Source organism: Eleutherodactylus coqui, chromosome 1 (genome assembly GCF_035609145.1).
Source record: "Eleutherodactylus coqui strain aEleCoq1 chromosome 1, aEleCoq1.hap1, whole genome shotgun sequence".
NCBI lineage: Eukaryota > Metazoa > Chordata > Amphibia > Anura > Eleutherodactylidae > Eleutherodactylus > Eleutherodactylus coqui.
Genome location: NC_089837.1, coordinates 323,848,292 through 323,863,632, shown reverse-complemented (window position 1 = coordinate 323,863,632; position 15,341 = coordinate 323,848,292). Strand labels below are relative to the sequence as shown.

The 15,341-nt window shown below is 42.2% G+C and overlaps 1 protein-coding gene across 3 annotated transcripts in view; it reads left to right on the top strand.

The window, feature by feature from the left end:
* The window catches only part of LOC136575386 (ultra-long-chain fatty acid omega-hydroxylase-like), a 257,782-nt gene that overhangs the window by 234,314 nt on the left and 8,127 nt on the right, over nucleotides 1–15,341 (top strand). For all 3 annotated transcript variants that reach the window (XM_066575081.1, XM_066575083.1, XM_066575082.1), the window contains exons 8-10: nucleotides 2,961–3,027; nucleotides 4,310–4,436; nucleotides 14,619–14,752. In XM_066575081.1, coding sequence (XP_066431178.1) covers nucleotides 2,961–3,027; nucleotides 4,310–4,436; nucleotides 14,619–14,752 — 328 coding nt within the window. The remainder of the gene's footprint in view (nucleotides 1–2,960; nucleotides 3,028–4,309; nucleotides 4,437–14,618; nucleotides 14,753–15,341) is intronic.

The window sequence follows — 15,341 nt, the reverse complement described above, 5'->3', positions numbered from 1 at the left end:
CTGGAACTATCTCCTTTTGAATGCCCCTGAGGAACCCACGTTGTGGGGGAAATGCGTAGGCCTGAACTAACCGCTCAGGCTTTCTTTGTCATCCACTGTAATTGGGATGACTCCTGTGCCATAATTGTCGAAATACCTACGACATCAGGTCACTATAGGACTAAGCGAATAAATAGGTTAAGCTGACCTTTGTCGCCTGACCTAACTGGTCCTTATCTATTTACTAAAGTGGCCCGGTCTAGATCACTCTTATCTTCTTTATTCTTTAAATATATGTATTCGTTTGTCCTTCATTTTTTAACTGATAGCAATAAAAGTTATATTTTAGTATTAATAGTTTTCAGGTCCATTCAGTTAGCTTCTTGAAATTATACTGGACTGATTCTGCCTCTGTGAAGAGTTGCTTTGTTACCTTCAAATCAATATTTTTAAAGTTACACTCCTCAAAAATACTTTAGGTTTCACTGAGGCAGAAGAATCTACGTATTTCCGTTACGCCCTTTCACAGTGTAGACACTAATTAAAATTTAATTCTTTATTAATACCAAAGATTAAAAATGCAGGGCACCAACAGGATCCCGTGATCCTCCCTGGGTGAGGGGGACAGGAACCTAACACATACACACACTTGGAACTAGAAACAAAGACAAAAAGTGCCTAGTACCACCCGGGGTGAAGTGGCCGCTCAGGTGGGATGGCTAATACTGGTATTTGTGTGGTTGTCACAGTGCTGTTGCAGTATCAATCAGATCTGCTAACTATACATATCAGGACTTAATAGGTTAAGATGACGAAGAGAGATATCCACTCAAGGCTAACTTCAAACTCTTTAGTATACTCTATATGTTATTAGGGTTAGGTTCGATGCATTTCCCTACGGTATCAAGTAGTTCATCAGGAACCACCCTAGCCCTAAAGAAAGAAGGATACCAATAAACCCCTATTGTACTTCTATTGTCCTAGGTAATAGATGCGTCTAATCTTATGTCTGATCAATTCTTCAGGTAAACAGCTGGAAGTCCTAGTAGAACATAAGTAGGAGAGGCGAGCTACGGGTGTTACTGCACAGTCTAAAAGCTTGGTTTTCCCTCTTAGTCCAAAATTAATCTGGACTGTTAGATTTGTTGATCCTCTATGAACTGACCTCTACCTGCATTATAGTTTTGTATCTTGATAGGCCAGCTGAGCTTAGTTTTTATAGATATCACCAACTTCATCCTGATTCGGCGGCGTCTTCCACGACGGAGCTTCGCCGCGGGATACTGCAACGCCCATGGACATGGAGCCTTACTGGCAGTTTTTGGATCAGAAGGAATTTTACTATTTATCTGACTTGCTTCATTTTTCAGTTGCTGTGGACATCAGACACCAACCCTGTCTGTCTGGATAAATCCAGTCTAAAGTCTCCATTGACTTTGGGTTGCCACAACAAAATCTGCACGAGGCAAGCTGATACAAGCAATATCCTTATACGAATAGTGATCTATCCGTCTCCAATCAATATAGTGAGCTGTGAGGGATATATGCTTGGGGTCTCTTTTTCTGTTTCTGTGCTTTTGTTGGCCCAGTAATTAATTTAATCAAGCTTAATAAAGTTTTACATTTTTATTGTCTACTAGCTTACCCGTCGCGCGTTGCTGTGAAGACAGACAGACATACATTCATTCGTATATCTAGATAACAACCAATCACAGCGCAGCTTTCATGTTACCTCAGTGGTATAATATATAACAACCAATCGCAGCGCTGCTTACATGTTACCTCAGCTTTATAATTTTCAAGTTTCTATGTGAGAAAATTACATTCCGTACGTAAAATTTGGACGCTAAATCTTTTGCGCATAGAATTGAACAATCAAGTTGGGACCCATTAGCTTTTCCTATTTATGACATAATCAATGCTCGTGCCAAATTTCAAGTTTCTATGACATTGGGAAGTGAGAAAATTAGATTCTGTACGTAAAATTTGGACGCTAATTCTTTGGCGCTTAGAATTGAATAATCGAGTTGGGACCCATTAGCTTTTCCTATTTATGACATAATCAATGCTCGTGCCAAATTTCAAGTTTCTATGACATTGGGAAGCGAGAAAATTAGATTCCGTACGTAAAATTTGGACGCTAATACTTTGGTGCATAGAATTGAATAATCGAGTTGGGACCCATTAACTTTTCCTATTTATGAAATAATCAGTGCTCGTGCCAAATTTTATGTTTCTACGACATCGCGAAGTGAGAGAATTAGTGGCAATGATGGAAATCAAACGATCTACGTGGGGGGGCGTAACTGTCGACGACGCTCGCACACGCGCCATTTATCATAGCATAATTGTACTATGCCTATAATCTTCCCAGGAGTGTACTTAACAACTTCACAAAGTTTCATGGCGATCGGATGAATGGTGTAGTAGCGCATAAAGGACAAACAGACAGACAGACACGCAGACATACATTCAATTTTATATATATAGATAACTGTGAAGGGTCTTAGTTGAATAGTCATGTAGGCGTTAACTGCCTCAGTGAAAAGTTCATACGTGTGGGTGTAAAACAGTACTTTGTACAGTAGTTGGAATACACATATGTTAGAGCAAAAGGATTTTACCATGCAATCTTAGAAGTCCTCTCGTGGACATGAGTTTGATCTACCATGTATCATTTTCATGACTGATCTGATGGGATTAGTATTCATATCCAAGCATACATAATATGTATGTAAGTGGAAGGTATTTTAAGATGGCAATTGTTTATAGGCAGCAGGAGGACCCTTTTTACTCAACATACCCAATTCGATGAGTCAAGTGCTCCTTGTTCATCCTCCTGTTGTCTCTCTTTGTGGTTGTAGATAATCTCCACCCCACGTGATGTTAACACATTCTCTGTCTTGCCTTATTTGTAATATATTTCACAAGGAATTTACTGCTACATTTTCTAAAAATACTTTAATAATCTTTTGACCCAGGATGAACATGGCCACTCACTATCTGATGAGGAAATAAAAGATGAAGTGGACACATTCATGTTTGAAGGTATGTCTGCAGTCCAGGCCGAACTTAATATACTTATTTGAGTATTATTTATATGGGGCTTATACTATTAGGCCGCTTTCACACAGGGGCGACAAAATCACGCGATTTTCTCACGATGCGTCAGTGCTACAAATCGCACGTATGTGAAGCCCATGCTTTCCAATGGGTTCCTTCACAGTAGCCATGTTTTGCAGGCTGTTACATTGAGAGAAAAAAAATTGTGGCTATGTTTTGTAGCCCATGTTTCCCTATGGAGCCTTCCTTTGTGTTGCAATACATCACGCGAAAACGCGGTTTTCATGCAGTGGGATGCAACTTTTACATCAGGAAGTCCTACTGTTTGAGCCGTAAAATAATCCCTAGCTGCATTAAAAAAAAGACTCCTAACAGGCTTGTCTGCTCCACCGCACGTCTTCTTCTGAAGCTCCGGCACACTTATCTATAGTTTTCAGCCAACGCTTCCTGGTTTGGAGGTTCAAAATCCTTACCTCCAGGAAGCGCTGGCTTTGATTGGTTCTCGAGCGCCGCGGCTCAGCCAGTCACTGCAGTACTCGATGAACCAATCACAGTTATTGCATTGAATGATTATGGGGGCAGCCATCTTGCCTGAACTGCAGTCATAGATATGCTTTATAGCAGCCACATGGACCATAGGAAACACTAGATTGGAGATGACCCATTGACCTCTATGGAAGAGTGTTCCAGGCATTCTATATGATATAAGCAGAGGACGTTGTGCAGGGAGGGGCAGGAGGTGGGCTCTGACATCTACTATTATGAATGGTGGATCCTATGTTATAAATACTATATATATGTGTTACCGTTAAGTGTAATTCTACCTGTGGTAATAATGAGATGACTGATTAAACTTTCCTTCAACAGAACAGTAAGTGTCAGCCTATTCTGAGGCGTAATGGCTAGTGTGAAAACTGCAAGATTTCAGAAAAAAAAATTTTATACAGATAGCGACATGGAAATTTTTGAAATAATCATTAAAAAATTGTTACCTGCTTTTACACCGAATGATTTTCGCTCATTTGAAGTATAATCGTTCCGTGTAAAAGGGCCTTAAGTACCTATAAAAGGAAGCCAGGCTATTTTTCCATGGTCCACGTATATAAATGCCGAAATGCTTGAAGCATTCCACTAGATTGCAATATATAGGAGGCAATCCAGCGTCCCACAATGGCATCAAGTTGATTTATCCCAGTTTATACACAAACCTGACATTGTTGAGCAACAACCCTCCACCATAAATATGTCTTGTGTTCTCTCCATTAAGGGCATGACACCACAGCCAGTGGACTCTCCTGGATCTTGTTTAACTTGGCCTCTCATCCTGAATATCAAGAAAAATGCAGAGAGGAAATAAAGGAGTTATTAAGGGGAGAGACAACACACTTGGAATGGTGATTATTTTGCACTATATTATTTATGCAATGTTATTTGCTGTTCATACATGCAGCGCAGATACTGTGAGAGTATGTTAGAGGGAGATTGTCACATTAAACATGCAATATATTATAGAGTAGGAGGCATTAAGAAGATTGATATATAGTTTTGTGGGAAAAGATTCAGTACAAGGCCATATTCAGACAGTAGGATTTGGACAGTATTCTGCATTTGTATTTGTAAGCCAAAACCAGAACTGAGTCCAAAATACACAACAAAACTTTCTATTAGGCCTCCTTCCCACGAACGGATTTCCGCCGCGTAATTCGCGGCGAAAATCCGCTGCGTTGCCCGCAGCTATTAGGTTCTATTGAACCTAATAGCACAATGCTCACGATGCGTAATTCCACCGCGGAATTACGCACCGCGATTTCTCCCGTCCTCACCCGCAGCATGCTCTATTTTCTGCGGGTGAGGACGGGCTGTACGCACTGACGGCTTCCATTGCAGTCAATGGAAGCCGTCCGTTCACGCTATCTCCCGCTGTAACCAGCGGGAGATAGCGTGAAAAAACGCTTTCCCGCCCACCGCCGAGCGTCATATGACGTCAAATGACGCGGTCCGGCCGCGTCACGTGACTCGGCCAGCCGTGCACGTGACACGGCTGGTGACGCGAGGGCGGTGGGCGGTGACGGGCGGTGACGCGCGGCGGTGGGCGGGGAAGCGATTTCACGCTATCTCCCGCAGGTAAGTATAGGGGCTCTGGGGGGCGCCGTGACGGGCTTCACAGCGGAATATTACGCTGCGGAGCCCGTCACGCTCGTGGGAAGGAGGCCTTATACTTTTTTCTTCTGTTGGCAGCTAATCGGGAGGGTGGCCCATCCTGGCTCCCCTTTTCCCCTCATGAGACACGCCAATGGGTAAGCATGGCTCTTATGAAAGCACCCAGGGCTGCCATGCTTCGATGCCTCTGGCAGGGCTTAATCGGCAACATGCAAAGATATTATATGTTGCAATACAGAGGTATTGTAACATATAGTACAAGCCATTAAATTATTGCAAGTTCTGTCTCATAAGAAGACTGGTGCTAAATTTTGTGGCCAGGCTTAAAGGGCCATAAGCGTAAAATGCTGCGTGAGCCAGGCAGCATTTTTCCTCTGTCAAGCTGCTGGTGACAGGGCCAATTGCCACAATTGTACTGCGTATGACAATGTATTTCACACATGATGTCATGTGCAGTCCAACATACAAGAACATAAAACATATTTAAAAAAATATTCTTTTCCCTCTTGTATAAAATTTAAAAAAAACACGTTTGGTATCATCATAACAGCTTGTACAATAAATTGAACACACTTTTTAGCCCTCAGAGCAAATCCTTTATGAAGAAAAGGGGCAAAAATGCTTTTTTTGGTATAGTTAACTTTCCAAAAAAATGCAATAAAAGTGAGCACCCCAAATTGTGACAATAAAAACTACAGCTCATCAAGTAAAAAGGAAGCTACATGCACAGAAAAATAAAAAAGTTATGAGACTGCGAATGCAGCAAAGCAAAAAAATATATATATTTTCCAAAAAAAATGTTTATTGTACAGACTTGGAAAAACCTTAAAAACATATCTTGGTATTGTAATTGTAGCAACCTGCAGAAAAAAATGTGATCAGGTCCATGCTGCATGATTAACGCTGTAAAAAAAACAATGGCAGAATTGATGTGTATTTCTCCCTACCCTCAAAAAAACAAGCCCTCATATGACCACTTCAGTGGAAAAATAAAAATTATGGATTTTGAAGGGTGCATTCAGACAACCGTATATCGGCCGCGTATTCACGCCAGCCAATATACGGCGTCCCTCTCTGCAGGGGGAGGAGACTGGAAGAGCCAGGAGCAGTGCTCTGAGCTCCCGCCCCCTCTCTGCCTCCTCTCCAGCCCCTGCACTATTTTCAATAAGGAGAGGCGGGACTGGGGTGGAGCTAATTCCCGGAACTTAGCCCCACCCCAGTCCCGCCTCCTCTCATTGCAAATAGTACAGAGGGGCGGAGAGGGGGTGGAGAGGAGGCAGAGGGGTTGCGGGAGCTCCGAGCACTGCTCCTGGCTCTTACAGCCTCCTCCCCCGAAACGGTGCGCACCTAAGAAAGATAGGACATGCTGCAGGTTACATGTAGCTCCTTGGTGCGACAAAACATAGGATCTGTCCTATCTTTGGTGCGTGCTGTACGGGAGTTTCCATTGACTCCTATGGGAGCAGGAAGATTCATGCTGCTTACAGCAGGACATTTAAGACATGCTGCCCAGAATCACAATTTAAATGTCCCGCTGTAAACTCCTGCTAGTCCCTGCAAGGTTCCCCCCCCCCACACACACACACACACCTATACTGCGCAAAAAAAGCGCTTGTCTGACTGAGGCCTTAATTTTGAAGCAGTAATTAGTGGTTCTAATCTGAATCCTTTAGTGCAGTGCTGCTTAGGGCTCACTTACACAAGTGTATGCTTTTTTGCGCTCGGTCAATTGCGGTTACAAATCACATGAATGAAGAATAGCCTCAATCGAGTCCCAAGCTAAGTTAGCGGTTTCTCATCCATCCACATGGCTGTCTGCTGCGTTTCACTGAAAATATATGCTGCTGCGTGGAAATCCCCCGGTTGGCAGAAATCCTGGGAATTACTTATAATGCTTAAATTGAGCCAGCTGTGTTCTTTTCCCAGCGTTGGAGTCTATGGGAGCCTCCAGCATATCTCAGCAAAAGATAGAGCATGACTTATCTTTTCACACACCGTAAAAAATTGTCAACCGAAAATGGTCGCCGATGTTCTATCATTGACGGTGCGATTTCTTTACACCCCACAAAAAACGCTCATGTGAATGAATACATTGGAATCAAATGCTTCACATGGTCGCAATTTTTGATACAGCTACATTAGCTGCGTATATACGCTCGTGTGCATAAGGACTTAGTCTATTAGGTGAGGCATTAAGAAATTGTGTCTTTGGAGGCAACGTTAAGATAAATCTGTTTGGCTTAAAAGCATTCAGGACAGTGAAAAATGGGCAATGGTTGCAATACAGTATTTACACCCTTTTAGCCCAAGAGACTTTTCTTTTAATGGCTGGGAGTTAAATTAGTGAGAAAATCCTAAATGGTTTTGGCGGTATTGGACCCCTTGTCCCAAGACATAGGGCCCACTTACAGGTGACAATTGTCTCTCAAAATGTGTTCAAATGAACGAAAGTGCGCAACAATAGTTACCTCTAAATGTGAGCCATCATGCACTTTTTGTTTGCTGCTCAGTTTCAGCCTGCATGAAAATCAGCAGCAGTTCGCTCACTTCTCGTTACGCCTAAACACTCCCGATTAGGGTTTCACATAGAGGGCTTAGTCACACGGGCGCATCGGCGCCCGTGTTACTGCAGGTGGAAGACAGCCGCACTTCAGGACGGACGTCCCTCTGCAGCGCGAGAGGAAAGAACATGAGACCGGCTTCCTTGCCGGTCATGTGTTTTTTCTTCGGAGCTGCGGGGGAGTTGTCCGTCTTGAAGTACGGCCGTCTTCTTCCTGCAGTAAGGGCTCAGTCACACGGGCGCATCGGCGCCCGTGTACGGGTGCCGAAGCATCCGTGTGACTAAGCCCAGAATGTGAAGCACTAAACGAGAAGAGAACAATTCTCAACTATGATCTGCCTGTCTGAACATTCTGCATAAAAGCGAACAACTGCACACAAATTAGCGGTAACATCACTTGCTTGTTAAAATAAGAATCGGCTCGTGTTAAAGGGGCACTAGTTCTGTATTCCTAGGTTTCCAGTTTTCTCTCAAGGTTATGGAACTTGAGAGGAAAATCCTAACTGATAAAGAATTCTCTCAAAAGATGATTTCTAGCTTAGGTAAATGCACAGGAGCAATTCAATGGGATGGACCTGTTAGGCATCTGCGCCCTACAGGTCATCCTGTGTAAAAACATCCTCAGGAATGAAGAAAAATTACTGCTAATATTTACACTACAATATGGTAAAAATGTATTTTTTAGATCCTCTATACCTTACATTAATCTCCAAGCTTTCAAAGAAATTCTAACAACTAGTTCCCTAAACTGTCTGAATGTCAATCCTAGTCGTTTGCTTTCCAGCCGAACGCTGATTTTTAGTTCAGCTTAAAATCCATCGTTCGAACGGAGAGCTGATAGCAGGGAGTGCATACTGTGTTTCTCCATGGGAGCGCTGATAAGATTGTATTGAGCTGCAGTCCCACGGCAGAACAAAGGTGCTGTATGTGGATAGCAGATCACCTGCTGTTATCTGCATACAGCGCAGGGAGGCTCATTTACATGCAAATGAAGCTATTAAGCTACTAATGGGCATTAGTGCCCATTAGCAGCTTATGCAAAAGAATTGCTCAAACTGTCAATCATCCTATCTTTTGAATGAATTTTGAGCGATCATCTTTGCGCGTAAATGGAGCTTTAGTCCCTTCTTAGGACATTAACCTGGGTAAACTAAACTCATTAACCAAGTTCCCTTTGGAACCTTCTACCTCCGTTAGAATCCTGATTGTCATGATCATATTTTCTGATTACATTAAAGGGGTGTCTAGGACTTTGAGTATTGATGACCTGAGTATTGAAGTCATTAATAGTTGATCAGGGGTCCGCAGCTCAGTATCTCTCTCTGTGGTGCTATCATTGGCGAAGACAGACAGACAGACATACTTTTTTTTTAATATATTTAGATAACAACCAATCACAGCGCAGCTTTCATGTTACGTCAGCAGTAAGAGAAATAACAACCAATCACAGCGCAACTTTTATTCTGCCTCAGCAATATAAAAAATAGCAACGAATCACAGCGCAGCATTCATTTTACCTCAGCGGTATAATATATAGCAACCAATCACAGCACAGCTTTCATTTTACCTCAGCAGTATAATATATAACAACCAATCACAGCACAGCTTTCATTTTACCTCAGCATTCTCAATATCCAGGAATTGTCTTGTGATACGTTCGGCGGATGCATCATTTTGTAGTTGAACACGCATCCCGTTGCTCCTAATGCCTTTTGCTTTTGTGCTTGAGATGGAAATCAAACAATCTTTGTCTGGGGGGGCATAACTGTCGATGATGCTCGCGCGCGCCACCTATCGTAGGATAGATGTACTATGCCAGAAATCTTCCCAGGAGTGTACTCAACAACTTCCCATTAACTTTTCCTATTTATGACATAATGAATGCTCGTGCCAAATTTCAAGTTTCTATGACATTGGGAAGCGAGAAAATTAGATTCCGTACGTAAAATTTGGACGCCAATTCTTTTGCGCCTAGAATTAAATAATCGAGTTGGGACCCATTAGCGTTTCCTATTTGTGACATATTCAATGCTCGTGCCAAATTTCAAGTTTATATGACACCGGAAAGTGAGAAAATTACATTCCGTACGTAAAATTTGGACGCTAATTCTTTTGTGCATAGAATTGAATAATCGAGTTGGGAGCCATTAGCTTTTCCTATTTATGACATAATCAATGCTCGCGCCAAATTTTAAGTTTGTATGACATTGGGAAGCGAGAAAATTAGATTCCGTATGTAAAATTTGGACGCTAATTCTTTGGCGCATAGAATTGAATAATGGAGTTGGGACACATTAGCTTTTCCTATTTATGACATATTCAATGCTCCTGCCAAATTTCACGTTTCTATTACATTGGGAAGCGAGAGAATTCGATTCCGTACGTAAAATTTGGACGCTAATTCTTTTGCGCATAGAATTGAATAATCGAGTTGGGACTGATTAGCGTTTGCTATTTATGACATATTCAATGCCCGTGCCAAATTTCACGTTTCTATGACATTGGGAAGCGAGAAAATTAGATTCCGTACGTAAAATTTGGACGCTAATTCTTTGGCGCTTACAATTGAATAATCGAGTTGGGACCCATTAACTTTTCCTATTTATGACATAATCAATGCTCGTGCCGAATTTCATGTTTCTACGACATTGGGAAGTGAGAGAATTAGTGGCAGTGATGGAAATCGAACGATCTACGTGGGGGGGCGTAACTGTCGACGACGCTCGCACGCGCGCCATTTATCGTAGGATAGTTGTACTATGCCTATAATCTTCCCAGGAGTGTACTCAAAAACTTCCCAAAGTTTCATGGCGATTAGATGAATGGTGTAGTAGCGCATAAAGGACAAACACACACACAGACAGACACGCACACACGCATACATACAATTTTATATATATACTCATGCCAAATTTCGAGTTTTTATGACATTGGGAAGCGAGAAAATTAGATTCTGTACGTAAAATTTGGACGCTAATTCTTTTGCGCATAGAATTGAATAATCGAGTTGGGACCCATTACCTTTTCCTATTTATGACATAATCAATGCTCGTGCCAAATTTCATGTTTCTACGACATCGGGATATATATATATATATGTGTGTACATACATATACATATACACACACACACACACACACATTAGTGGCAATGATGGAAATCGAAAGATCTACGTGGCTCTGTACGTGTCATAATAGAGCCTTAATGACATCACAATGCAGCTTTAACTGTCAGACATCCAGTGATGGAAATCAAACGATCTACGTGGGGGGGCGTAACTTTCGACGACGCGCGCGCGCCATTTATCGTAGGATAGTTGTACTATGCCTATAATCTTCCCAGGAGTGTACTCAACAACTTCCCAAAGTTTCATAGCGATCGGATGAATGGTGTAGTAGCGCATAAAGGACAGACAGACAGACAGACAGACACGCACGCATACAGACATACATTCAATTTTATATATATAGATGTATAAAAACACCAGTTCATAACCTCAAGCTGAAAAGATGTTAAGTTATGCAACAAGACAATAGCACAAAGCACACAAGTAAGGCTGAATGCACATGGGTGGAAATTCTGTGGCAAGATTTCACGTGGAATTTCTGCCGTTGCACGCTGCCATAGGATTGCATTGGTTTATGCAATCCTATACAGACAGTCGCGATTGTGATCGCGGAAAGCTCGCGTGATAAGAAAATCACACCATGTTGTATTTCAGTGTGAGCCTCGAAGCATCATTGCTGGTGTGCCGTGCTCTACACTGCGCATGTGTGGCTGTGCGCCAGCCGCCACATCCGTAGAGCACTGCGAAGACTCCAGACAGGTAAGCCGGGGGTCACTGCAGGGGCATGGGTCACATCCCGCTGCAAGAATCTCGCAGTCGGAATCCGACCCGGCAGTCTGCATTTACCGTAAATCAACTAAAGGATAGTTAAAAAGGATTTTGTGTTTTGAAATAGCCAACTAGTCCTTAAACCTAGTGATATGCTGTGGCATAATGTGTTACGCACAAAGCACCCCAGAAATATTGATGAACTGAAATATTTGCAGGATAGAAAGATTTAAAATTCCTCATCAATATTGTTCAAATGTTACTTGTAGCTGGGGGTTGCAATTGCTGCCAAAGGGGATTTTTTAAATTCAAGGGTTGACTTTCCTACTTTGCACTGAGGATGTTTACTCAGTTTACTCAGTGGCACAACTGGTTGTGTGTTATTAGTTTAGTTAGATTGTCTTTGTCTATAATTGTGGCTTAGATAATCAGACTTTTTCTTGCAACTGTATCAATATACTCAGTTCATCCTGGTCTATACCATGTTGCTGACAGATTGAACTGCGTGTTCAATATGACGGTTTCCCTTTAACCATCAGCTGTACCTTCTAAATGATTTTTACATATTGTGCATATTTTTTCAGCATATTTTCTAATACTATTTTATGACTGGTAAGGCATCAACAGGTATTCGCTAGCCGCAGTTTGAAGTATAGTAGCCTGCACTCCTGACTGATGCATTGTAGCATCAGAACATTTACACAGCATTATTATACACGCTGTGTGATACACCAGGGAAGGATGGGGTGGTTCTGTGACAGTATTGAAACAAACTGGGCCATTCACTTCTTTTGTGTATTTAGTGTCAGTGTTAGTTTGTGCTGCTGGGACCTGTAGTACTATGGGTTTCCAGGAGCACATCTTCACATGTGGCATGCTTGTGCTGGCTTGGTGTGGTTCTCCAGCCAGCTAATCTCCACTGGTTTGCTGCATATTTATACCAGTCCCTCTGGAAGAGAAAGCTGGTGTCTCTTCACTCTAGGGTTTGGGGTTTCTTGTATGCCTGTTATGTGTTATGTGTTTATAGATGTGAACAGTGTCATGTTCACTGTGCAGGTGGCAGGACATCAGGTGTGAACAAGCATGTTCAGTGCATATGTGTGTGAACAGTGATGTGTTCTGCGGGTCTACGCAGGTGGCCAGACATTAAGTATGAACAGTCTTGTTCTGTATTGCATGCTATCCCTAATGTGTTGGTGTGAACTGTGTCCTGTCCTGCTTTAGTTCATTTTCCACCTTGGGCAGTTAGGTCCATAGGTTTCAGCGTGGGGTCGTCTTTATTGGGACGATCACCCTTCTTGCAGGCTGGTATCATATGGAAGTTGTCTCGTTAGAGTAAGGACCCACGAGGCAACAAAGACCCTTGAAGAGGGCTTGCGGGCTTAAGTATCTTAGCCAAAATACAAACTAATACCTTGTACATTCTATAGTTATTCCATCTGGCTATGTGTGCAGCTATGCTGGTGACTGTTTTGAGCATTTGTCAGTCATGATTTATGGCTGTCCGTGAGTCCTGTTCCTAGTTCAAAAGTCACTGTCCCTTGGTGTCTCTTGCGTTTTTGTGTAGCATCTCAGGTTAAACAGCCAGCATGTCCTTGTATGGATACGATATCTTCCTTGTATCTGTGCTGAGGCGCGGCGCGTTAAAGCACCGGACATAACAGTCAGTTTTATAATGTTCACGTTTGTTTTTGGAGTACAAAAAAACGTAATTGAGTAGAGGTGTCCTCTGTGTATTCTGGCCACTTCCCTGCAGTGCAGCGCTCATGTCTGATGCTAATGAAACATCATCTTGAGAGTAAGATTTTTTTTTACTTTCAGTCAATTCCATGATGCATCAGCTCAGCATTAGTTAAGGTTATACAATAGATATACAGTCAGGAAGATGATCTGCGATCTTCTCTATTATAACTGTCATGAGCTGTGCGATCATCAGCAGCTGTAATATGAGTGCCTGTGTGTCAGCACAATGGAGCACTAAAGGTATATTCTTGTGTTCCAAATTAAGGGTTAAAATTTGAGCAGCTCGGAGAATCACTGACATGTCACACAGCATTTGTGTAAATCGCTAATTATTCAGTTTATTAGTTAACCATCCAAAGAATTTATAGTCCTTTAAGACAAATACATTAAAAAGGTCACCTGACTTAGCATATGCATAACTTGTTATGGCTTGTTATTACTGATGAAAAAACTTGGCAAGTGCATTGACGTCGGTCTCTGGGCAAACCTCTTCTCTCTAGTCCCGCACTGTCTAGTATCGTAAACTGGTAATCTATAAGTATTCCTAAACTTGGTTAAGGTTTATATATGTATAGAAAATCAAATAAAGCAACACAGATGATAAAGAGTTCTATTTGCTAGTACATTTCTAAAACAAAGTCCATATTTAGTCAGCTGTCTGGCTACACATTTGTGTGAGAGAAGGTCGATTGCAGTTTTTTCTTCTTCAGGCCTTCTAATCTTCAGAGCAAAAATATCTGTATACCTGTGTCAAGTAAGTTAGAAAGTGGAAGAGAAACAAGATGGTGTTCAATAGACACTATGGTTTCTCTCACATGTGTCCCCCTCTTGACAGTTGCAGTGGTAAGGATCATGTAATAGCATCAAACAGACTCAGAATCAACCTGTATATGGGAAGTTACAGGCTGTAGCAGCCAGTGGCAGAGCTCAGTGATTGAGCGCTGTGATTGGCTGCAAGAGGCCAGAGGATCATGCAAACAGGCTGCTGCAGCCTGTAAGTGTTCCATAAGAAAGGCAACAGTGCTGGGGAATAGGGGAGAGGTGAGTATTAAAAAAAAACTCGGACTACCCCTTCAATTTTAGATTTTTTTTTAGCTAAAACTTTAAATCACTAATTTAGAAAATGAATATATGAACATGTCTGTATCTGAGCACAAACTGTTTCTTCAGCATATTAGAATTCAATATAATGTAGGAAATACTAGACAACCCTGATTGTATTTGTGATTTTTGAAATTGTTCTCTTCATGCAATTGTGCCATTAATTTTCCACTGTAGGGATGACTTGTCTCAGATGCCATTTACCACCATGTGTATTAAGGAGAGCCTCCGATTACATCCCCCAGTGACAGCTGTGTCTAGACAATGTACCGAAGATATTACAATGCCTGATGGGAAAGTTATTCCAAAAGGTATATTCTAGTACTGTATCACATGAACTTTTAGAAATAAAATTATCATTGCAAATGCAGATATATGCAATACTGTTATGACTGTGTAAGCGCTCAGTTAGTCGAGTGTTTGTTTGCTGCACATTTTTCTGCGTAAAACGCATGCGCACAAAAATTCCCGTGACTGAAGCAGGTGTCACGTTGAAAAAAAAGCACTTGGCTGTGTTAAAAACTTGCACATAAAGTGCGGTGCCCGGTATCCCCTGCTGCAGCTGTGGTCAATGGGGCCGGCGGCAGCAGCGGTGGCCCTTTTGGGAACATACAGAGAGGATCGCGATCCTCTGGCACAACTGTGGCCGAGGATTTCTTTCTCTCCGCGGGGAGTCCCCTCATCACTGAACACTGTGACAGCATTGTCACAGTGTCCAGTGACAAGGGGACTGCCCGCGGACATGAAGAATTCTCCTACCACAGCTGTCACAGCTGTGGCAAAGGAGCGCGATGTTCTCCCTCTGCTTTCAATGAGGCCTGCACTTCTGCAGCCCCATTGAAAGCAATGGGCTGTTGGCAACCCCTGCAGTGATTTTTGGGGAAGGCCTTTAAATATAAG